The 24,299-nt window shown below is 39.0% G+C and overlaps 1 protein-coding gene across 1 annotated transcript; it reads right to left on the bottom strand.

Annotated features, from left to right (window-relative positions):
* Window positions 1–1,218: 1,218 nt before the first annotated feature.
* Window positions 1,219–24,299, bottom strand: SEPT7 (septin 7; the record flags this gene model as incomplete). Its single annotated transcript, XM_008936949.1, has 12 exons — window positions 1,219–2,303; window positions 2,445–2,584; window positions 3,868–4,003; window positions 6,726–6,746; window positions 10,598–10,723; window positions 11,994–12,045; window positions 13,399–13,495; window positions 14,698–14,790; window positions 16,535–16,652; window positions 19,055–19,189; window positions 19,789–19,889; window positions 24,193–24,299. Coding segments are annotated over 12 exons (1,166 nt in total), but the record flags the coding sequence as incomplete, so codon positions are not given.

The raw sequence follows: 24,299 nt of genomic DNA on the forward strand, positions 1-24,299 counted from the left end.
TATAGTCAAAAATATATTACAAAATAATCCTGGGCTGTATCATAGTAACTCTTCAGCTTATAGACTTTTTATTGGCTACACAGCTGCTCTATATTGCAAGCTGCACAGGTTGATGCCTCCTGTTCTCAATTTTACTTTTAAAATACTTCCTTCAACTAGAGAGTGCAGAAGGTCTGAAAAAGAATTATACATTTTGGTCAACTCGTGCTCTTCGGGTGCAGCCTGAACTTACTGTAAAAAAATAGCCAAAGAATTTAACAAGAAGTGCCAAAAGTCCTCCCAAAAGGCCAGTGCTCCATTTCAGAAGAGGACTCAGCACACTTGGTTTCTAGATGCCCTGAATTTTCATTCAAATACAAATGCTGTGTTATAGAACATCTATGGGCCCTCATACAAAAGATCTAACAAGAGCTTCTCCTAGATTCTGATCATCTGGAGTGTGTGGGTGGGAGGACAGGGTGTAGGAGTGGGGAAAAGAAGATAAGCTCAATTAAAACAAGTTTCCTGCTAAATGGAATCCCTGTTTCAGAGCAAATGGGAATGCTCAAGCACAGGCACATCCACAGGTTTGCTGAGTCCTACAAGCTGTGCAGAACCTGCAGCTTTTGTCCTAGCTGGTAACTCCTGTTGAGCTCAATTTAATGAGCCCTTTTACTCATGTAAAAGTGAGCAGAAGCAGAGCCATAGCAGGGGCAATACAAGGGACATCTGCAAGAAAGTGAGACATTCATCACTGCTGCACAGGCAAAAAGAGATATAAAAAGTCTCCAGTTTGGTCACAACGTACAGGGTGGATTTTAAAGATCAAGCTCCTGGGTATGACACGTATCAGAAATGACAGAAATAACTGAAAACCAAGACAAAATAAAGCCACTGTGCTTGCCAAGGAGCTAACAGGCACCCGGAGAGGCTGCAAGGGTGCTGTTGGAGAAGACCCCCAGCAGGCAGACAGAGAAGCTGGCAGGAGGTGTGAGCACCAGCGTGTGTGTGGGTGCCTGGTGCCCTCTTCTGGGCGAGCCACGAGTCTCCTCCTCCTGCCGACTCAGCACAGCCAACCAACAGGGGATCTGCTCACAATTCCACATCCACCCCTCAAATTCCTTCCTCAGACCCACGGAAGACACGGGTCCATCAAGTCTGGCTGGAAGAGAGTCCACTCCTTTCCCAAGGAAGCCCTTGGCTGCTCAGCTCCTCCGAAAGCTGCGACCCAGCGGCGTGTTACATCACAACATTGTTTATTATGTGACTTTTTACAATACAAACAAAAAAAAAATACAGAAAGGCAGGATATGAATGCAGCTAAATGCAAAATGGTTGATGTTTCTCTTGAGGCCATAGTCCCATTTCTAGTAAAATAAAGACTGCACACGGGGTAGAAACAGGTTGGTAGTTAACTCCACAATTTTGCCTAGAAATGACCTATAAATGAGTTTTTTTCCTGCTACTTACCATAAAAATGTAAAAAGGGAGTTAAAGGAAAGTTTTACTCACTGGTTCCTACCATATGAAAGAAGCTATATTCTATTTAGGAGGGCCAATATATGGAAAAATATCTAAATTAAATGTTATTACAAAAAAAAAAAAAAAAAAAGAAGCAGTAATGAGATCCTTCTGGCTAAAGAAGTTACTAAATGAGAATAGCATATATTTCAAGAATCCAAAACATAAAAGGGTTGTTATAAAAAGCTCAGGTGCACTGTAAGCCTACGACTTTTGTTTTTCCATGTGTACTTTTAAACAATGGAAGTGTCAAAAATAGGGTCAAACTGTGTTAGACTAAATTACATTATTGTATAATGCTGCACTGAATGGAATTCTTGTATTATAATAATAATAATAATAATAGAGAAGCATTGTTTGCATCATATTATGGCAATTAATCCTCACTAAAAACCGTCTAGAGTCCTTGCATTTAATATCCTGTAAACCATCAAGCCACCAGAACATGATTGTACAACAGTAAAATGTTTTCCTTTTGCATTAAAATGGCATGTTTTTTAAAAAAAAGAAAGGAAGAAAAATATAAAGGTACTTAGAGCTGTTATTTTTTCCAAGTACACAACACCCTAGACAATTCAAGGCATCTCATTCTCCATCAAAATTAACCAAAAAAAAAAAAAATAAAGAAGAAAATTTGTCATGCTGTTAAATCCATTACTATGGATACAACTGGTGCAAAATTGGTCAAATGGATCCAACAAACACTGATGTCCAGGCTGGCATATTGGCAACTAATACGTAACTGGTGGTCAAAGTGATGCTTTTAAAATATCTTCCCTTTCTTCTTATTCTTTTCCAAGGTTCTAAAATGATAGAAAAACAAAGTTCATTAAGTTCCACACCCATGCTCTGATTTGATGTAAAACATCACTGATGTCTAGCTCTTAAAACAGGTATTTACAGCTTTACTGGTTGAAATACACTGGCTGAAGACTCCAGCTTACCTGGAAGAATTCTGTTGTTCCAAAATCCGTTGCTGAGCTTCCCAGTTTGCCTTCTCATCCTCAAACTGGCGACGTTTCTCCTCCAGCTCTTTGTGCTGTGCCTCCAAATTCTTCTTCATTTGCTCGTGGCGTCGCTGCAGCTGCAGGAGAAGTGACAGAGTCAGTGCAGAGAACACCACGACTCCTACAACCAACATCAGCCACTGTGTGCAAGAAAATGCAGCATTACATCTGATATTTTCTTCAGGGAAAGTAACTCTTGGACCAAAAACTCTTAGGGTTATAGATACTGCCAAAAAGAGAAGCAAAAAGGGTGCTAATCCCATTGCCTCACTTGGCAGATAACAGAAACACACCCCAAATGCTGCCTGAGGGACAGCTAGGAGGTGTCAGCAGCTACAAGGGGCAAACAAAATGAAATTCAGGAATACTTTCTGAGGCAAATGTGTAGAAGCAAACTGCAGAGTGCTTGAGTATCAGGAAGGAATAAATGAGCAGGATCTTTGTGTGGGGGAAAAAACGCCAAGGTTTTATTTCACCCTCTAGTACTGGTGAGAGCAAGGATCTATTAGGGAAAACATTATGAAGTGGATTCATTTATTCACTAATAAAATGAATTCTGTTTAGTGTTATTAAAGTGAATTGTCTACCCTGGCAGAAGAGTGGAGGAAATCTCTCCTGCAAGTTGCTGGGACAGTTGATGGAATTGCATGAACATTTCAAACCTGCCCTGGCAGGATGCACTCACTCAAAAACTCATGAGTTTTTGTACATAAAAGAAAAAAAAAAGTGATGTTTTTTGTTGGTTTGTTTTTCATGTAGCAAGAAGAGTATGGAGGCCAGAAGTATCAATGGGTTCAAGAAGATTTGAGACTGAAATTGAGGCAGGATAAACCTCAGTGATTAATTAAACACTGGGACCCAGATAGAACATCTAGCTTTACAAGCCTCAGAGTGCTGACTGGTGTATCCCAGCATTTAGATCCTGATCTACTTCATGCTCCAAAAGGAAAAGAAAAAAAAAAATCAATCAGGATTGATGTATTTTTCCCTTGGATCTGGTTTGCCTTGGCTCCTTACAGTGCCTGGGCTGCCAAGCATTTCAACTGCCCTTCCAAGTTCCCTCACTCTCCCTCGAATTTGGAGCCAAACTTTCTTTAGGAGCTTTGACAGTTTTGATCTTCTCTGTTAGGCTCCTTGTGAGAAGCTGCCTGTACAAAACTTGAAATTCACTTGCTACTTAAATTTTGTAAGCCTCTTAAAAAATAAAACAAACCCAAACCAGTTTCACTGTGTGGACTTCAGCTGGAGGTGATAGAAATGCAGAATTAAATATCCTTTAAATTTGTGTATGTCTAAATGACACCAAAAAACCCAACATACCCCTGTCTCCTTCTGAGTCTATTTAAGACAGTTTGATTACCTCAGCTTCAGAGTCCTTCAGTTTTTGCACTTTCTCTTTGACTTTCATCTCAAACACCTGTTCCATTTCCATTTCCATTTTTTTCATTTTGGCTACATGCTCCCTCCTTTCCTCCTCCATCTGTGCCAAGGGGCTCCTGCCATAAATCCAGAAGAAGAAGAAGGAGTTAGCTAATAAGAACTTTGTTCCTGTCTGTTACATTAGGGCATCTGTAAGAAACAAGATAAAAATGCTGAAGCATTAAGATAAATCACATGTTATGCACTGCTAGCTTAAACTCCATTTGCATTATTCTATTAACATTTAGTCAAGCTTTCCTCAAAAAAAGACATTTTGTACAACATCTTTTCCTCCCTCACAACTGATTTAGGCTAACAGGAACTCTTGGCTGTCTATCTTTAGTTGAACCTGGTCATGGGAAGAGAGGAAAGCAAATTTACAACAAAAATGAGCATCTTCCAAAATGATCTTCAGGCGTCTTGTTCTTTCCCGTTCAAATATACACAAAAATTAATGGATATTAAACTTTCCAAAGCATTGCAGACAGAAGTCCCATTTTCCTCTCTAAATCAACATTCCAACAGTGTTGAGTGCTGTGGTCATGCTGCTGAGGAGACAGCAACCTGGCAAAAAATGGTTTGGGCAGCTGAACATCAGGGTTTCATGGAAGTGTGAGTTGGAAGATTTTCCTTTGGAAAACTAGTAATAAACTTAAGGTATAAAAATACTGCATATTATTTTTAATTTTTCTATACACTTCCTGGTAACTACTTTCCTGAATTTTTAAAGCTGTATAAGCCTGCTATCCATGTTATGGTGGTACAGGTTTTAAATAGCAAGTTTCACCTTAAATACCCCAAAAACCAAGATGATTTTGATCTAGTGATGATTGCTACATACAGCCTTGGAAGACTTTGCTGCTGTTCAGCACTGAGCAATCAAAATAAATCATTGCTCTTGTGTTTCAGTTTTGAGTATGTTTGGGTTTAAATGACCGAGTTTTAAGTATTGTGTTGGTAAAAATGTAGAACTGAATATTTGGAACTGTTCCAATCAACCAGCAGAAGGTATCTGGTGTAATGGGGGGAAAAGTCACTCAGGCTAGCAAATTGTAAATTAGAAGTGGAAAGCCTAAGCCCTATCCAAATAGTATTTTGGTTTTCAATTCTTAAAAAAAAAAACAAAACCACAACAAAATACACAACAAAAACATCCTGTTCTGGTTCAAATCATGCAAAGCCTAAGACCTATCCAAATAGTATTTTTGTTTTCAATTCTTAAAAAAAACCAAAGCCACAACAAAATACACAACAAAAACATCCTGTTCTGGTTCAAATCATGCATAAAAAGCAGTCTAAAATGAGAAAAGAATTGGCTTTCAGCTATGAATGAAACATAAGTAGCAATGTCTATTTTGATTCAGATTTTGCCACTCATTCTTAAAAACATGGAGGTTATATATATATCAAATATCTGGTTTGATTATTAATGGCTCATTTTATCCTTCTTGACTGTCCATTTTAATCAGCTCCCCATTGATTCACTCTATCTCTGATGAACTCAGGGCCATATGAACCTTTTCCTCAAATACCAATATTTTTAGAGGTGATAGTTGGGGGGCAAGGAGGAAGAAAATGGCATTTCTATTTATAAAAAAATAATTAAATTGAATCTGAACTAATAGCTGCAAATCTTGTTGAGTAAAATGCTGTGTAACTTTCAGAACTGAAACTGATCCTTAGTGTTTAGCCCTTCAAAAGGCCAACTGCTAGTGACTTTTGTCAAGGAAAACAAATACAGTTCAACACAGGTAACGTACAATAATACACAAAAATAAGAAGAAAATGAAAGATGAGGTGAGTAGCAGCACTTGTGGAAACTAACCAGCTGTCAAAACAACCCTGTTCTTGTTGTTACCTTCCAGAAGTGTAAAGTTCTCAAATGAAAAAATTAACCTAGGAAGCAGCTCTGACTACTGAGGAATCATTGCTGCAGTTTCTACAGACCCAGAAGGGGAGAAGAACTGTCCTAACCTAATAATTTAATGGGGACACTATGTGAGCTGTATTTGAGAGTGGTAAAAATCAGTCTGCACAGAAAATTTGATGAACTGACAACGAGCATTTACAGCTGAGAGCTTCACAACATAGGTCACAACTGATGGTGTCAGGTCCCAAGTATTTAACGTGGGTAAAAGTTCATCAGCCTGCACTTCAGGATAAAACTATCTATGGGACTTGAAGAAAAACCCCCAAATTGAAGGGAGATGTAAACCATTTAACTGATGGAACAGGGTGTGTGTTAAGAGTCCTCCAAGTGAATCTCCAAAAATGAGAAATGATTCTTGGGATGAGCAAAGTGGAACCTCTGCGAGCCAGTGAGAGGATAAAACCATGGTCTGGAAAGAGTCAAGTAATTCCCCAATCCCATGAAGAGCTGTAAATTTACAGATCAGGAGGGAAATTCCACTAATTCTTCATCAGCATCTAGATAAAGATTCTTTATAAGCATCTATGTAAAGCTGAGCTACGGATAGAAACTGGGGGAATTTCGCAATTTATGCACTTCTACTCATTGTTGAAATTTGACCAAATTTGTCTTCAGGTTTAGCCAAAAAGCTGCTAAAGAAGATGGGTTTTTACAGAGGTATTTGTCATTGATTTATTTATTAACTCCTAAAGTTTACATTAGCACAGCTTTAGAATAAACAAACTGCTGGGGAGGGAAAAAAAAACCAATGCCAAGAGCGGGATAACAGGAAAATGTTTTAAATTTGAAACATTAAACAGTGAAACCCATTTTGTGTTTATAAAATTTTTGTCTTTAAGTTTTTTGGAAAAATTTAAATGACCACTTACATGCCTTCAACTGTGTCAAATCTAAAAAACAAAAAATACAGAGGCTTAGCTTAGCATGCTTAAATAAAACCACAAAACCAAAAAGCAATAAATTTAAAAAGTAAATTCATTAATAGAGGCCTAAAGCTAATTGTGTTCCCCCAAAAGCAAATTTTTTCCACAGTAAAAGGAAAGACTTGTTAGTTAAAGCTTGTTATATTTATTTCAAATTCAGTTAGTCAATCACTACACCATGTAAATCTTAATGCTGGTTTGATGTGTGGATACTTTCAGGCATAGTTTCCCTAAAATATTCACGAATTTAAAGCGATTTTAAATATTTTAGTGACACCAACAACCACTTGCCCTAAACAAGTTTTTGGAAACCGATGCCATATGGAGGCTTATCTGTTTGATTTAGTGAAGGACATTGTGTTCAAACCCCCTGAATGTCCTGGTGCTACAAAAAGAGCACTTGGGTTCCATGGCCAGCAGAGGTCTCACCGGTGGCAGGGCTCAGCTCTGCACAAGGCTGGGCTGCAATCTCACCTCCCCAGGAAAAAAAAGGTCTGAAAACAAGATGCTGGTCATTCAGTCTCACCATATAGTAGGATGGGCTTCATAATATTAGAACCTTTTTACAGAATTCGTTAAAAATCTAGGCAAAAGGAGTTAGATGTGGTCTAAGCTAAGCAATCAGAAGGGCCTACACGTTGTGTGTTTTGTTACCCTGTGTGGCAGGTCACTGGACACCTTGTAGATGGCAAAGGCTCATCTTTAAATCTACAACATGACTGTCAATATAACAAGGTTTTACTTTTAAGCCCACTGAAGATAGCAGCTTCATACAGCAAACTGAAAAGATTTCTTAAGTGAAAAAACTTTAAATTTCAGAGTAAATGCCAATTTTCTCACATATCATGTAGTACATGTGAAGTTACAATTCTCACATAGTTTGAAGAGAGAAGTTATCCATATATGTGAAGATTATCCTTGATATTTTATTTTTCTAATGGTTGGGATGATGTTGAAAACCTGAAGAAAACAGGCACTAAACCTAAACCAGAAAAAAGGCTCCATAATCACAGAAAAAAAATATATGCTTTGGATTGCTCTTAGGCCAACAAGTCACTGGTAGAACAGTCAGTTTTACCAAATCAAAGGGGACAAAATAGCAAAAATTATCAACTGGACTGAAGAGACTGCTTCAATTCATCTGCACAGGATCACTGAAAATTGTAGCACATACTGATTTGGGCTTTGTTCACAGAAATGTGTTACCAGTTGCATGAAAAACAAAGACATGCCAAGATCATAAAAATAAAGCTGTTTAGAAGGTACAGCAGGTCAACCCAGTCTCCAGCAGCTGCAGGAGGAGATAATTTTGGAAAAGCTCAAGAATCACTGTGTGTACATCACCCCTCCTGCCTGCTCTCCCAGCTCAGAGAAGCTGAGCAGCTTTGGAGTTTCCTGAGGCAGAGGCTGTACCTGTGTTGAACAGCAAGCTTGGAACACCACCAGAGAGCACCACAGCAAGTCTCTGTGCTGGAGACACAGGACCTGCCTCCTGTGGAAGAATCAGATTTCCAGAGGGCAAGTCAAATGCTCTGTTTTGAGACAGACACTTCTCTCAGGAGGCAAGCATGAAATTCCCAAGAGGAGGCACAGACAAACTGTTAACATCTGTTCTTCCCTCTTTCAATTAATTTCCAGGAAGATACAGGGTTATAAGGACAATTCCTTCTATGCTGTTTCAAAGTTTAAAACTAAATAAAACACATAACAAGTCAAAAAAAAACCATGTTGAAGCTGAAAATGCTGTGACACAAGGAGAAGGCAACAAGACAAGAATCACAAGACAATAATGCTCCCTTGTAACCAGTATATCATTCAAGAATTTTACTTAAGTCACCCTGTGTTTGGAGGAACAAACTCTAAGGAAAAGTTCAAAATATTTCTTAGAAGTTTGCAATAGATTTTGCCATCTGAAAAAAAAAAAATCAAATAAACTTATTTTTTCTCTTGAAAAAAATAGAACCTGATTGCAAAGAGCACCAGTTGTATTTATTCACCTCTGAGCTGCAGCACTGAAAGGTCTTTTCCAGCCTTAATGATTCTATGCTCCCTAAAATGAAGGTTCTTCAAAAAATCTAAGAAAACCATACTGAGATATGGAAATGTATTTAAAAAAACAACACAAAACCAACTAAATCCCCAGATCTAAGCAGCTTCCTATGACATCCCAAATGACAATGAAAAAGCTTCACTTTTCAGTGGAGTAATGGAAATAATGCACTGAAAAGCACAGTCAGAGCAACTTAGGGGTCCTGGAGGCAATGTAGAGTTTTCTATTCTGCATTAATACACTGTCACCTCAAAGGTGGCTCAAGTGTTTGTACTCAAGCAGATTTTCTCCTCTGATGTGTCCACCTTCCCCAATCTGTTCTCAAGTGTGCAAACTACCTCAACGTGCCACCCCACCCATTCGATTTTTCCCCAATGACTGCCTCATTTAGTAAATCCAGTTCTTACAACTCCTCCTCTCCCTGCTATCACCACTGAACTGTTACAAGGAGAAGTGTAGCTGCAGAAATACTTCTAATTATTTACTATTTGAACTCAGAAGCCTTGAGGAGCACATCAGGGATAACATGACAGCAAGAAACATGATGGTGAGGAGTAACCATTGTGTTCTGGATACACACATGTGAAAACTTTTCTTTTTTAAGGCTTCACCTCACTCCAAACTTGACCTATATTTCAGGATGCTTTTGAAGAGGAGCTGGAACTGACAGATCCTATGTTATTTTTTGTCAGTGCTGAGCAGGGAAGTCTCCTGTAGGCTCACACTACATCAGACTAAATCATGTCCACTTACATCACAGCCACTTTCAAAGCATTAAGACAGTGTAGAGCAGACACTCCTTTAGTGAAAAAATAGCTTTGTAGCTGCCACATGGATGGGAACAACAGGTATTTCCATCTAATTTCAGGGATCTTTTTCAGGGAGAAAAGCTGTAATTTGGCATATCATTAGCTGAACAGAGTAGTACCCTATATTTTGGTTGAAATAAACCTGTATTTAGATATAGCACAAATAAAAGAAAGATAATCACTAATTTGATCACTAATTATTGTTGATACAAGCAAAGGAGGGAAGTTTTAAGAGCCTAGCTATTCTCAAGTAGCATTATAAACTGCAGAATACAGTAGAGCCTGCTTCTAAATCTTCCAATAACTTCATCAGGCTGGCAAACAACGTGCTGTCAGAAGTAATTAAACTTACATATTAAACAACTAGCAACAAATTCTCCAAAGCCTACATTGCAGCTCTCCCCTCTCAAAAGATAAGGATGTTGCAATAGTTTCCCTGCCATCATAAGCAACCACAGAAGGCCAGGGCAGCACTTCAAAGATGACAGCAGTGGGTCTGGATTTTCAAAGTTTCTAAGCAAATATTAACCCATTCTTCCCAAAAACATCCCTGACATGGAGTACTGAGCACTCATGGAGAAGAACCAGGAATTCCTGAAGTAGTACATAAACCAAAATAAGAACACTAATGCTCAAAAGCTTTAAGTACCAGTGAAATAAAACTCAAACAGAAGTAGTAAATGTAAGGATTGGCTTCAGAACTGGATCTGACTAAACCTCAGTTATTTATCATGTTCAGTTAAACTAGTGTAAACCTTAGTGAAATAGAAAAAAAAACAAAACAACCCAAATTGTAAGTAAATGAGAGGTATACACTGCTCAGACCAGAACACAATGAAGAAACAACTGACTGGGGGATAAATACAAACCCACCACATCCCAAAAAAAACCCCAAATCCCACCAACCAAAAACTAGAGCAAAAAGATTAAGGTGCAACAGACCCTTAACAAGAACTTACTTTGTTAGCTGCCCTTTATTTTTGTTGTTGTCGACCCCGTTGTATGTAACAGCTGCCAATTTTCTGCTCCTGTAGTTCTCATAATGTACATTGTTGGTGACATCCTTCAGGTCCTGCATATGAGTTCTGTCAATAAGGGGAATTTAGGAGCTTAGTACAAAACACTACCTGGAAAAAACCAGCCTGTGTACATTTTGCTGATTGACTTTAATTCTATCCCTCCATGAACATCCCATCCCCCACCGTGTTGTCCTTCCTCCACTTCAATTAGAGCTGCCAATAAAAGCTCAGTGTAACAGAATTTGATGGTTCTGTGGCTATCTCAAGTTTGCAGTGTTTTAAACATGAATTTACAGGCCAAATCTTTGGAAAATTTGAGTTCTGTGGATAAACTTGCAGGTATTTTGGGGAGGAAATTTGGTATTTGATAGGACAACAGGAAACGGCCTCAAGTTGTACCAGGGGAGGTTTAGGTTGGACATTTGGAAAAACTATTTCACTTAAAAAGGTTGTAGAGCCCTGGCCCAGGCTGCCCAGGGCAGTGGTGGAGTCCCCATCTCTGGAGGGATGTAAAAGCCATGGAGATGTGGTGCTGAGGGACATGGGTTAGTGGTGGGCTTGGCAGGATTAGGTTAATCATTGGACATGATCTTAGAGATCTTCTCCAACTGAAACAATTCTCTCATCAGATAGGAAAAATGTGTATTACTACAACAGCAGGTGTGTGAAAGCATGTAAAGCAAGCAACAAACAAGTCCAAACTTCCCTGTTTCTATCTTTTTAGTCTGCAAAAGCTAAATGTAAAGTTCAAGACTAAGAGACAAACACCAGCTTCCTTTAATAATTTTCCATCATCAGCCTGGAGAATAGCAGAGATTAATAATGAAACTCAGTTGGTACAGCAGAAGTCACTGAACTGCTCTGAGCACAGGACCAACACAGAAGAGCTTAATAATGAAACTCTATGTACTTTAATTGGTACAGCAGAAGTCTCTGAACTGCTCTGAGCACAGGACCAACAACACAAAGCTTTAGACAACTTCAGAGTCTATTTTTAGAGTTTTGCTTTAGACAACTGCAGCACTGAAAGCTTAAAAAAAAAAGCCTACAACTAAGTACACATCAGCACTAACAGACAACTAGAGTTCCTGTTGTTTATCACAGTTTAAGACCAAGTAACCAGAAGGTGAAAAGAACTATTTAAAAATAATCATCACCACCACTGCATGCTAAATACATGGTTAAACAAGGTATCATAAATTGCAGTATACTGTTTACAATTAGAAATATGGGGATTCAAATGAACTGACAAGCTCAAATCTTTTTTTTTTCTCCACTATGCAACTTTCCCACCTCTCAGATATACTAGAAAAACTATTACCTGTAAGTTACTCACCTTATCAACATGTTCCTCAGAATTGTGAAGTCACAGTGTTCACCGTTTTCAACTGCAAAAAGAGACATTTTCATGGGAAAAAGGAAGAAAAAAGCAGGATGAAGGAATTAAAATAACTCAAGTTCAGTGAATCCTGCATGTAACCTCTTTGTGTGTTCATCTTGTACTGGCATCCCTGCATTTTTTTACACAAACTGGTAAGTTCCACTCAGTATATGAAGTCACACACCCCAAAAAGCATCATCTCCACTTAGCTGACAGACTCAAAGCCACTTAAAGAGCTTCCTTTCAGTTAAGCTCATTCTGCCCAAAGTTGTGCAATCACATGAGCGTGAAACATCTCTGAAGTTTATGTTAAAATAAAGCCAAGTGGCACCATTTTGTGCATCTCCAAATGCTAATGCAAAAGCCTGAAATAAAGCTTGAGCTTCTCTGGTGCAGCTGGTTTCTACTTTCTGCCAAACCTCATTTCCTGCCAGACACACACTTCAAAGTCCCCCAGCATTTCTCTTTAAAGTATTGGTTATATGCTGCTTGTTGGTTGGGTTTTTTTGGTCTGTTTTACACTGCATCAAATTTATAGTCCACTGCCCTCAAAGGGCAGAAATAGTGAGATTTAAAAAAGAAACACAAAAGTTTTCTGTTTATTAAATGGATGTACAGTACAAGGAGAAAGTTCAATGATCATGGAAGAACAGTTCAATAGTGGCTGTATTTCATTACATAGCACAGTATAAGCCATCTAAAATGCCATTTGAAGGGAGTGAACAGCATTAAAGGCCAAGCAATGGTTGCCAGAACATGCAGTTACTTTCAAACCCCTCTAAAAGTAAAAAAGTGTTTTAAATTAATAATCATTTTTAAAAACTACCAAAAACATTCAATTCCTTACCATGTACCTTCCTGTTTCTATATCTCAACAGTTAAGACTCAGATGTTTTGGAGAAATAAAACCAACCAACACAAACCCAAACCAACCAACACCACAAACCCAAACCAACAAATCCTTCCAGAAACTTTAAACTGAATTTATACTAATGGAGCTGATCAATTAACACATAATGTGAATACTGTAGAAATAAGATTAAAAAAAAACACCTGTTGTTTTTGTATGAATAAAATTGAAGTCAGCATGCTAGCAAACAGTTGCAATGTAAGCCTCATCACTGCCTGGAGTAAGTTACTACAGGTTTTACAGTTCCTCAGTGAGGCTTCAGTGGGAACCTGCCTGCAAAGTTCCATGTTGCTGAATCTTCACCTTGTTCTGAGGCTGTCAGAATAACTGAATGACGCATTCAAGAAATTTCCAGAGCAAAGCACATTCAGATTAAGCATTTTCAATACAGACTGATGTCTAATAAGCTTTAAATAGATTTTTAAAAAAAATATCCTGAGAAAGCCTTACCTTCTGCCACACCCCAGGGGTACTGCCTTCCTCTGACTCTCTTGCCATTGACTTCAATGATGGTGTTACTACCTACCACAGCAAGAGGTAAACGGTCCTACAAGAGAACACATTGCTTTAAAACCCAGATTTCTCCTGCCAACCCATCCTGAAAGCACGTGCCTGTATGAACTTGATGTAAGCTAATCTGGTGCTACGACTCAGCTTGCCCCAAGTGCCAGAGTAGTTCTGTTCACTGACCTCTGCCTGGTTTGATGGCATATAAATACAAATACACCCCTCTGGAATTCCTTACGCTGTTGTGTTCTGTGAATTTTGTCAAGAAACAGACAGTACTGTTACTTAGTAAGCTAAGCACCAGGCAAACCATTTCCTATTTAGCCAACTTCACAGTAATAATTTATCAATTCACATCCCTGCTGGCTACAAGGACTGTAACTGGCTGGATCTTGTACCCAGTTCTCAAAGGTTTGGCAAAGAACTGCTTCAAGTTCTTGTCTTCAGCTGAACCAAAAATCCCTCCAGTGTAACAAGCAACAAAAGGAGCCAAGAGCAGCTTCAAGGAGCTGAGGAGAACAGTGCACAAAGCTAAGTATTTTGGAGTTTTGTCTTTGCTTTTAGTCTGTTCCTCTCCTTTAGGCTCAGTCCCAAGATATATTCCATTTGTGCTATTTGTGTTTATCCATCCTAAGTGATTCCCACAGCAACAGAAAAATTTAAAAGCTCTTACAGGCTGTTGAAGCCACTGAGCAAACAGAAGTGAGGCTCAAGGAATGTATACAAGATGGACTCTAACATAAAAGAAAAAAAACCAAAACACAAGTAAGTAAAGAAAAAGCCTTTCAACAACCTGAAAATCCCTTTGATTTTCTGTAATCATTTGTCTCCATTAAGATTTCAGTGTATCAATTAGTCAGACAGCTATTAAGTGTAACACACAGCCTCTGGGCCACTGCACACCTCTGTCTGAAAGACAAGCCTTGTCTTCTTCACAAAATGTGGTAGGTGGATAAAAGCCAGCTAGGGATGGAGTAAAAAAAAGAGAGTGATCTTTGAAGAGTTTATTAAATGAGCATGTGATCTAGTGCTCTTTATTTTGAATTTTAGCCATTACAGGACTTCAGTCACCTGTCAGAGTGTCAGTCCTTGCCTCTGCTGAGGAACAGTGACTTTCAGAACAGCTTTGCAGATGATTTTTATCTTCTAAGCATTTTGGTGGGTGCTTCATTAATGACAATAAGCTTTTTTCACTCTCTACCCTCCTCCCCATAACCACTTTTTCAAAAGAAAATTATTTACCTTTATCTTTTTCACAATCTTATTTTCTTCTTCATCGTCCGTTTCTGGAAATTCGTATATTTTAATTTTGTGTTCTTGGATTTCTTTCATTATCTAAATCCAAAAAATATATTTGTTTGAGGAACTCATACACTTCTTGTTGCCATCTGATTCTCCCTCCTTTTACTTGATACGCAATATGCTGGCATATTAATGTGACTAAGTTACACCACAAAACCTGCACATAGAGAATCCCAGCATGGCAGAGGTTGGAAGGGACCTCTGGGGATCATCTCAGCCCACCCCCCTGCTCCAGCAGATCACCCACAGCAGGGTGCCCAGGGTCACATCCAGGTGGGTTTGGGATCTCTCCAGAGCAGGAGACTCCACAGCCTCTCTGGGCAGCTGCTCCAGGCTCTGTCACCCTCACAAGAAGCTTGTCCTCCTGTTCAGGTGGAACCTCCTGGGTTTGTGCCTACTTCAGCCCTTTGAGTTCCCACAACAGCTACTGCTGTCATTCCTCCTCTTTTCTGTCTCTGCTTCACCTGAGCATCAGTGGCTTGAAGCAGGATCACCTGCCTATCTGAACAGAGCTCGTGACTGAGGGAGGTACTCCAGGGGTTTAGCTGTGTCAAAAAAATATTTGGAAGCACTAACAAAAATTCAAGGCTAACTGACAGCGTCCTCAAAACCGAGGCTGTGCTGTTTTCCTGCTCAATTTGTCTGCAGGGTATTTTTAAAAACAAACTGATTAGTTTTCCAGAATTTTAGAATGGAAAAATATTAGAGCATTTAGCTGACAGCTGCACTGCAGAGCCCTGGGGAGTATTTCTGGTTCATGGGTTTGCAATGCTGTAAGAACATAAGTTTCCAATTCATGCAAGGACTTATTTTCAGTTTGATTTGGGAAATTCTCCCCTATTTAACGTCGACTCATTGATACAGCTACTTATGTGTTAAGAAATATTCTGCCTTCTACTAATTTTTCCTCCTTTACATCAGAAGAAAAACATGAAATGCAACAAAAGCAGACTTCAGTTTCTACAAAGCAGAAAATATCCTTTAATTTTTAGTCTTAAACCAGGAGTGTTTTTACACATAACATCTTCTCATGCCTACTTCTTTTCAGAACCTGCACTCTTCTTAGCTAGGACTGGACACAGTTCAATAAAACAAACTCTGTGCCTTGTCTTGTCCTGCTCTAGGTCTTTGTCCTCCTCATACAATACAGCAAAGCCTCAATGTTTTGATCTGATCATGTAGTTGAAATAAAACAAACCACCTGAAGACTTAAATATCAAATTCATGCTACAAATACAAGGAAATGATATCAGTTGTATCAATGTTAGAATTACCTCACCACCTTTAAAGTGCACTACCACAGCCCAAGACTGAACAACAGGTATACTGATTCTTATCTAAAAACCTGAGGCATCTTTCATAAATATAGTGTATCAACAGGGATGAGTCCCACAATACAATCAATAATACCTGTGATACTGTTAAATACCACTGTTTTGGTTTGCCTTTTTTTTTTTTAAAAAAAGCCACACAACTTCTGCTAGGCACCTAAATCTTGAAAGCTTCCTTCCACCCTTGCTGATTTTTATCTCAGCAGTGAATTATTTTCCTTGCCAAGAATCATACTACACTTGAAACCTCTTCCCCTGAGGATAGAAACAAGATTATTTCACCAAGAAATACAATTAAATCTAGAGATATAAATTACTTAGCTTTGCTGTCTCAAGCTGTTGCTTCAGGCTTTAGACTTTGCATGTAAGAAGTTGAATCTCACCATTTCCATAGGGATCAACTTACTAAATTATGCCAGGTTGTAAATATTAATCTTTCAGCTCACCTGTTTTTTGAACTGTTGGCATTCCTCAGGTGTGAGTGTGTCTGCTTTGGCAATAAGTGGAATGATGTTCACTTTTTCATGCAGGCGCTTCATAAACTCTATGTCCAAAGGCTTAAGTCTGAAAGACAGCAGGAGAACTTTGTAATTTATAATCATTAAACATAAAAACCATTCAAGATTTGTCCTGACAGCTACTCCTAGGACATTGATTTATGAGTGACAGATGCTTGAATGAGATTCAAAAGGCTACCTGCTAAAGGAAATCCCCTAGAACTGTAAAATACCAGAGGAATGTCATTAAGTTAATATGCCAGGTCATGAGACTTCTGCTAGGTGAAATTACACTTATTTAAGCAAGTGATGAGAGCTCTCTACTCCAAAGGTAGCAGAAGACAGTCCCATTTAAAGCCTGACTGGTAAGAGTTTACAGCTGTGATTCATGCTCTGTTCACACAATGCAGTTTTAGTTTCTGAAAGTCATGTTTATTTGTATTTTTCTTCCTCAGAGTGTGCTTTTTATACATTAGATTGCTGAAGATGGTGAACTCTGTGGCCTAGGTACAAATGAAGTAGAAATATCTCATCTCTAAATTGTTATGTATAACAAAGGGATCACTCTGGAAGTGGATGACAATGACAAAACTCAAACATCCATTATATGGGTATATAAAACTGTCAATGAGGATCAAAGTGGTCAATATTTCCTGTAAACTCAGTAAAGCCACTGAGTTTTTGACACATTAATTCTTCAGAATTATAGCCAGTTTAGTCAAGCTTAAAGGGTTCACTTCAAGGATTTAACAAGATTATTTCTCATATGAAAGAAATTAGCATTAGGAACATTAAAACCAGATTGATCTGGTACTCAAATTTATTTGTTTATATATAGTTTGGAGAAAAAGCTGAAGAAAATGTTAGGTTAGGATCTAACCCACAAATTTTGTTCCTTATGAATTGTAACAAGCTGGCTTTGACAGCTGTATGAAGACTCCACCACTCATCAGGTGACATGTGCTGCTGTCTCCACAGGAAACATGACCCAAGACTCCATGGCCACAAAAATAGGTAGGAAGTGAGCAATGTCCTTTCAGAGGAGACAGTATCTTAAAAAAGGAAATGAATTCTAACAGCAGCACCAATTTTCTCTGTTTTCCATTCATTTCCTTAATTGGATGACAATTTCATGCATTTACTCCCATAATTCAAAACCATTATGCAAATCTAGCTCAAATTTACACTTTTTTCCTCCCCTCCCTCAAAGAGTAACATGAAATAGTTGTACAAGGAACATGCTTTTAGCCTCAAAAATGTAGTAAAAAACTCTATCTGAAGCATTACCTTTATTTTTCCTTATAAACAATTTGTTTAGGAAGTTTTAACAGATAAAAGGGGAGTGTGGGTGTGCAGAGGGAAGACATGTTTTCTGAGGAACCTGAAAGTTAGCTCAAAAAAGATTGACTAACACAAAGAATGGATCACCTTCCATTTATTTAAGCAGCATTTTTTGCACACTAGTAAAACAGTGGATGCTCAGGATTCAAGTGTGGGCATTTAAAACTGCCATGGGTGTTAAGCAAAACTGACAGGACAAACAAGGATGTTGAACAAGAGTGTTTTAAGTCCAGTCTATATAAGAAAATCTCTTCTCCACCCCCTAATATTTCTTTCCAATATCAGATGTCTGTGAGTTTGATATGATTGGAACCATTCCAATGCTAACTACAGATTCTGAGTGTAATAGCTGTAATTTTTCACTGAGGAATAGTCCTTAGAATTCCTTCATTATTCCCTCCAAGTTTTCTTACTTTTGACCCATAAATAGGCCACGTATCTTCCCCTCCTTCTAGTTTTGAAGGTAGAACTAAGGACTGACAAATTTAATCAATTCTAAAACAATAATAAAAAGATAGGCAATCAATCTGCATTTAATACACATTGGAAATGCAGTTCTTCCTCTCCACCACTAGATAGAAGTCTGATCCAGTTCAAAACACTAAATGGGGGTGGAAGATTGTATAATAATAGAAAATAAAAATCCAGAAAGCCTGTGTTGGAATTGTCACTAGACAAAGGATTACACCCCAGGTGAATTAAAGCATGCTTGTAAGGATGAATGAAAATTCCCACCTCAATTTATCATTAAAATCCAAGGGAGGGAGGAAGAGTGGAAAGGGAAAATCATGTTGCTCTAAGTGTGAAACAGTTTCTCCTAAGCATCAGTGTGTGAACAAAGACACAGATCACAAATAGACCTGGCACTTGGGAACAGCTGTGTATTTTTAATCATTTTAATGCTATTTTTCTTGTTATGTAATTAATGTGCAATCATGTTTTCTGGTGTTTTAACTTATTGCTCATCTGACTTGCTGATGTCTGACAAGCCAAAATAATCTTGACATCGAGCACGGTCTGCAGGCGATCAAGAAAATCCCGTTTGGAACTTTACAGCCCTGAGAATGCCAAATTTGGGTGTTTATCTGAGACAAAAGACAAAGAAAGATAGAGGACACTAATACAAACCCATGTCCTGAAGGAGCAATGAAGTATAGACAGCACTGCACTCTGTTATCTGGCATCTGGCGTCTGTTCACTCGAGACTCTGCGTTCAGGTAGTCCTCAAATTTACTGTCAATGTAGTCAATAACTGGCTGCCAACTGCAGAGGTTACAGGAATAAAAACCTGTAAGTTATATCATTTATGTAAAAAACAGTCTGTCTTTGCTAAGAAATAGAGCTACACTATTTCCTCACAGCTTTTTTTTTAAAAAGAAAGAGACTTCCAAGACAGCACTTTAAGTGATCAGCTCTTCAATGTACAACTGAGTCACACAGCTCTGAAGACACAGTCTGTGAGTTGGCTGAAAAAACCCCTTTCAAACACAATTACCTTCATTGTAATAGCATTAAACAGAACACTTAAGACCAGCAGGAGAAGGAATACACTTTACTGGGCACATCCTGTGACAGACAGCACAGGAGTGGGTTCTGTACTGTGTGGGATGCAGTAGTTATCAAACTACATAGTGGGTAAAGACCCAACTGCTCCATCCCCTGTGAAGGGAAAAGCTGACACCATTTCAATCCAGTTATGAAGCTACTTGGAACTACAACAGTTGGAATTTTTCAGCTAACTGGAGAGTTTAAAAGTGTTAATATTTTACCTGAAGATCCAAGTGTGCACTTAAAAAGAAAAGCCACAAGATATTGTATCTCAGATAGGAAATACAACTGGGAATTAACAAAGAACATCTTACCAATTACTATTATCCACAGCATCTCCAAATCCTGGCGTGTCAACTATTGTGAGTAGTAACTGAACACCACCCTCTTTGATTAAAACTTTTGACTGCTCAACCTGGAAAATGAATCAGGGAGGTTAAATTTTTAGTAATTTAGTCATTCATCTTAAACACTGGGAAAAGCATTCAATGAATAAGAAGGCTGACAAAGAATTACTAACATTTCTGCTTCAGAGGGATACTGGGTCTGTGTTTTGCTTATAAAATAACAAGAATTTAATAATAATGATTTTTTTAAAGAAAAAAGGGGTCAGTTTCAATGAAGTCAGTGATACAAGAACCCATCTAAGTGTATAGAACCTCTTAATGTTTTAACTCCTGTTGGAACAGGAAATACCCTAAACAACAATATTAATTCCAGTATATAATAACAATAATATGTTCAGAGATAGACTGTTAAACCTGGCATTATATTTAATGAAATTGTGAACTCTGGTCACTTGAAAGAAAACTATACTTTTCAAACCTAATCCTCCCATCCAGCACCTCAGACTCTGCATTTCTAGTTCTTTTAATGCCTTTTTCAAAAAATACTTTTATCCTTCAACTTGTACCACGCTTGGGAAAGGAATCCTAGAACAGGATGGTTTCCTGTGACAAACAGATTGATATTGGAAGGTAACACAATCTAGCTGCAACCTGCTGAGCCAGACCTCCTGGGACCTTAATGGGCTGGTTCCAGTTAGCTCAGGTGACTGCTGGAAACCTGGCTGGGAAGGCAGCTGCACCAGTATGATGCAAGAGCTGGGTGTGGGAACGGCCTCCAGACGTGACCACCCATCTGCAGCACAGCTCCAGGAGGCACCCAAAGCCATCACCCTGAGGAAGCACCTCACCACACAAAATTTAGGCTGGACTGCTACCCTCTTCTTCCTACTAATACCTCAGTAATTAGTGATGATGCCAGTGTGAGGTGTGTGTGCCTGAGGAAGTGCTGGACACTGCTGTCCTATCAGCCTGGTCCACACCACTAAGAAATGACAAACTCATAAGTGTGTTGGCTCTTTCCAAGTGCTTGCACATCTAATCATGTTTTTTTTTTTCCTCTAATATGATATTTTCTTTTAAATGAATAGTTTTCTAGATATAGATTCAATAAATAACTATGCAAGCCATTTATTCAGAGACACACAGGAACTGGCAGACTTGGAAGCCACCTTGTTGCTCACTGCTTAACATTTCTGAACCCTAATAGGGGAGAGAGAAAAAAAAGTTTTATTTTACTAGGTGAACACCTGCAAGAACATTCAATAATGAACTTCCAGAGAGAGTGGAAGCTTGGATAATAAATCCTATCTGGATGGTCTCTTGACCAGCTCAAGATGTGAGAGAGATGGTATCAATGCTGCTCGAGCACCTGCACATCCCTGGTTCTGGAGGTGAAACCAACTCTCACAGCCACACCTGAACCTTGCTGCAAACCCTCTGCAATCACTGCTCCTGTGATGCAACATCAACCTACAGGATGAATTAACACCCTGCAGAAAGCCAAACTGAATCCCTCTTGCACAAGCCCAACACTGATCCCAGTGCAGAAACACAGAGGAGTAACTAAGTGCAAAGAAAACTCAATATTTAACCTCTGAGGAGGCAGGATGCTATTTTTATCTACTCATCAGTAGGGATCCTACCCAAGCCAGGTCAATCCCTTTTGCTGCTAGGCCTCAAAAAATTAACTCAGCTACACTGTGGCTGTCCAGAGCATGCAATTGTCAAGACCTGGCTCCTCATCCAAGGAAAAGGCAAAGAAAGGTCAGTAAGGCAACTTCACAAAACAAAAGTCCCCAGCACTGGGCCACCTAGATGCTAGTCACAGAAAAATCCAGGTTGTGGTGGCCACCCAATTCAACCTCCTGCTCAAGCAGGCCTTACCACAAGGGTAGGAAGGTTTAAAAAGAAAGAAATAAAACCCTCCAAACAACCCACATCGACCAGTGTTAAGACACCACCAAGTTACCCTTTCACTAACTGCAACTCCTGTCCTTCCAGCAGAGTCCAGTCCAAAGCTGTGAGAATGCAGGAATACATTCAGTGCTGTAAAAGCTTACATTTTAATTGTGGTGAATGCATTTTTCTCCCCTCAAGGGTCCTACAGAGAAATTTTATTGTCCACAATGGATGCCAGAACTCAAGACTGATCCCCAGCCACACAGTCAACTCAGCCAAGAGTTTACTGCTCACAAGCTTCAGCACACAGGAGATTAACTTCTGATTCCTCACATTCTTTTTTTGCTGTCTTTTTGCACAGAGCCCTCCTATAACCCAACTCTCTGCAAGTATAAGAAATCTGTGACATTTTCAAAAGCCTAGAGCTGATAATGTTAAGAGCTGCATTCTTGCCAAGTGCTACAAGGTGTCAGTTTTATTCTCCAACACAAAAATTCCCAGCAAGACCCATTAAATTATTAAGCATTCACAGCAGAATGCTTTGACAAAAGCAGCAATTAGTAAAACATTATCTTGAACGTGTGTTTATAACAAAGGAAAAGGAAGGTCAGGAGATCTTTAGGAATGCCATGCCAAGCATTTTTCCTGATTCTGCAGGCTTGTGAAAATGGAAGTGTGGCTGAAGTGGTGAAGTCACCTCCTGATAAATGGCCTGCACTAGCAAGCTCTGCAGTCAGTGCTGATATCTTACTGGGTGGTGAGGATTTGAGTTTATTCTTAGTTTTCATGAATTCATGTAGGTCTCTTGCTACCAGAGTGGGTTTTCAACAAAGAACAAGAAACATTAGTTGGTCAAATCAAGTGTCCTGTGCTCGTGGACAATCAGGCTGTATGCACCATATATTCTAAGCAACAGACTGCTGGTAAGAGGCAGTGGATGAAGAACCTGCCATAAAGCCTCTGTAAAGTTGCATTTTTCTAACCTAAATGGATGTGTCCATACATGGTCAAAGGCACAGAAAGCAGCAACATCTGGAAAAGACCCAGAGAAACCACTGTAAACCAGTGTCATTCATAGTAAAACATCCAACTGCATCCTATCATCTCGTTTACAAGTATTCCCAAGGGATTCATGGAAAACATTAGTTCAAGCCTTGGAATTTAAAACTTTTCATGAAAAGTTTCCTCCAGACAGCCATTTTCCCATGCACTCCAGTCAGCTGGGTCACAGGGGTCTCTCCTTGGCAGCTCTGCACAGCACTCACAGCTTGGTGCCTGCTGCAGCTTGACTGCTTCTGAAGGATTACAGAGAAGCCTCCACCATACCCCATGTAAGAGTCAACCAGTGACCAGAGCAGGCACACTTCATACCCCCTCATTTCTGAAGAAGTTTCATTTGAATTCATCTGAAGATCAGGTCACTTACTCCTTTTAATTGTTTTTCCTGGGCTTCCCACCAGCTAAGAGCAGCTAATTACTGGTACCAAGATTTTAGGGTGCTCTGGTGGCCTGTCTCTTCTCTACCCTACAAAACGTCCTCCTCAACTTGCAAAGATTTACCCTGGCACAGAGTATAAATCCCATGGAGTCAAACAGCAGCTCCCACTATTCATTCTTTCATTTACTATTTGGAATCACTTCCACACCATACACATAGTTGCTAGCACACACAGCTTTTGAGATTGGAAGGGGAAACAATTTTATCTTCACTTAGACACTGAAATGAGACAATTTGTTTCCTTTTTAAAATGCTACACTTACTGATTTTTCACTCACCACAACAAGTAACTCAAATCAGTAAATGAATAAAAATCAAGCCACCTCTGAAGACCTCAAAAGGTCAGGATGACTAGATCATCAGCTTGAGTTGAGTTTGTCTTACCTAATCCTTTAGCCAGGGTGGGACTGAGTTAACTCTGAAATACATTTCTTTTTTTGTTGTACTTTCAGTGTAAATTCTTCCTATAAAAACCAATCTCCTAATGACAGGGAATCAAACCCATCACTAAGTCACTTAAACTATAACCCAGTGAACATCACCTGAAGTGGTTCAGCTTCTGGTATACCTTAGGTCCTTACATTTATGTCAAATCCTTTCATACACAGTTTCTAAAGGTCTCTCTCAAACAGCTGAGGAGTTTAGTGAACATCTACAGATATTTCTGAAAGATCCAATATTTATTTGATAATAAAACATTCTACTTCCAAACAGGACCACACCCATATGAGATTTCTGAAGTAGAGGGAGCACATAAAATACCTCAGGGCTCCCACACTTCAACAGGCTCTGAGTTTCAGAACCTGCATGTTTGCTATAGCCAAGGTACACTGAAAGACACATTGAATATTTCTTAGGAGTTCACATCATGGCTAAACTTATTTGAAATATAGGTGCTTATGTGACAGATCACCTTATGTTACTAAATTGCAAGGTACATTGTTCAAGCTGCAGTTTTTCCTCCCCAGACATACCTGTACAGTCTTTTTAATTCTGTGTGAAGGACCTGGATACTCTGGGGAATACAATTCTGTTAAGAATAATGAGTTGATTAATGTTGATTTTCCCAGTCCAGATTCAC

Source organism: Merops nubicus, unplaced genomic scaffold (assembly GCF_000691845.1).
Source record: "Merops nubicus isolate BGI_N331 unplaced genomic scaffold, ASM69184v1 scaffold6123, whole genome shotgun sequence".
Taxonomy (NCBI): domain Eukaryota; kingdom Metazoa; phylum Chordata; class Aves; order Coraciiformes; family Meropidae; genus Merops; species Merops nubicus.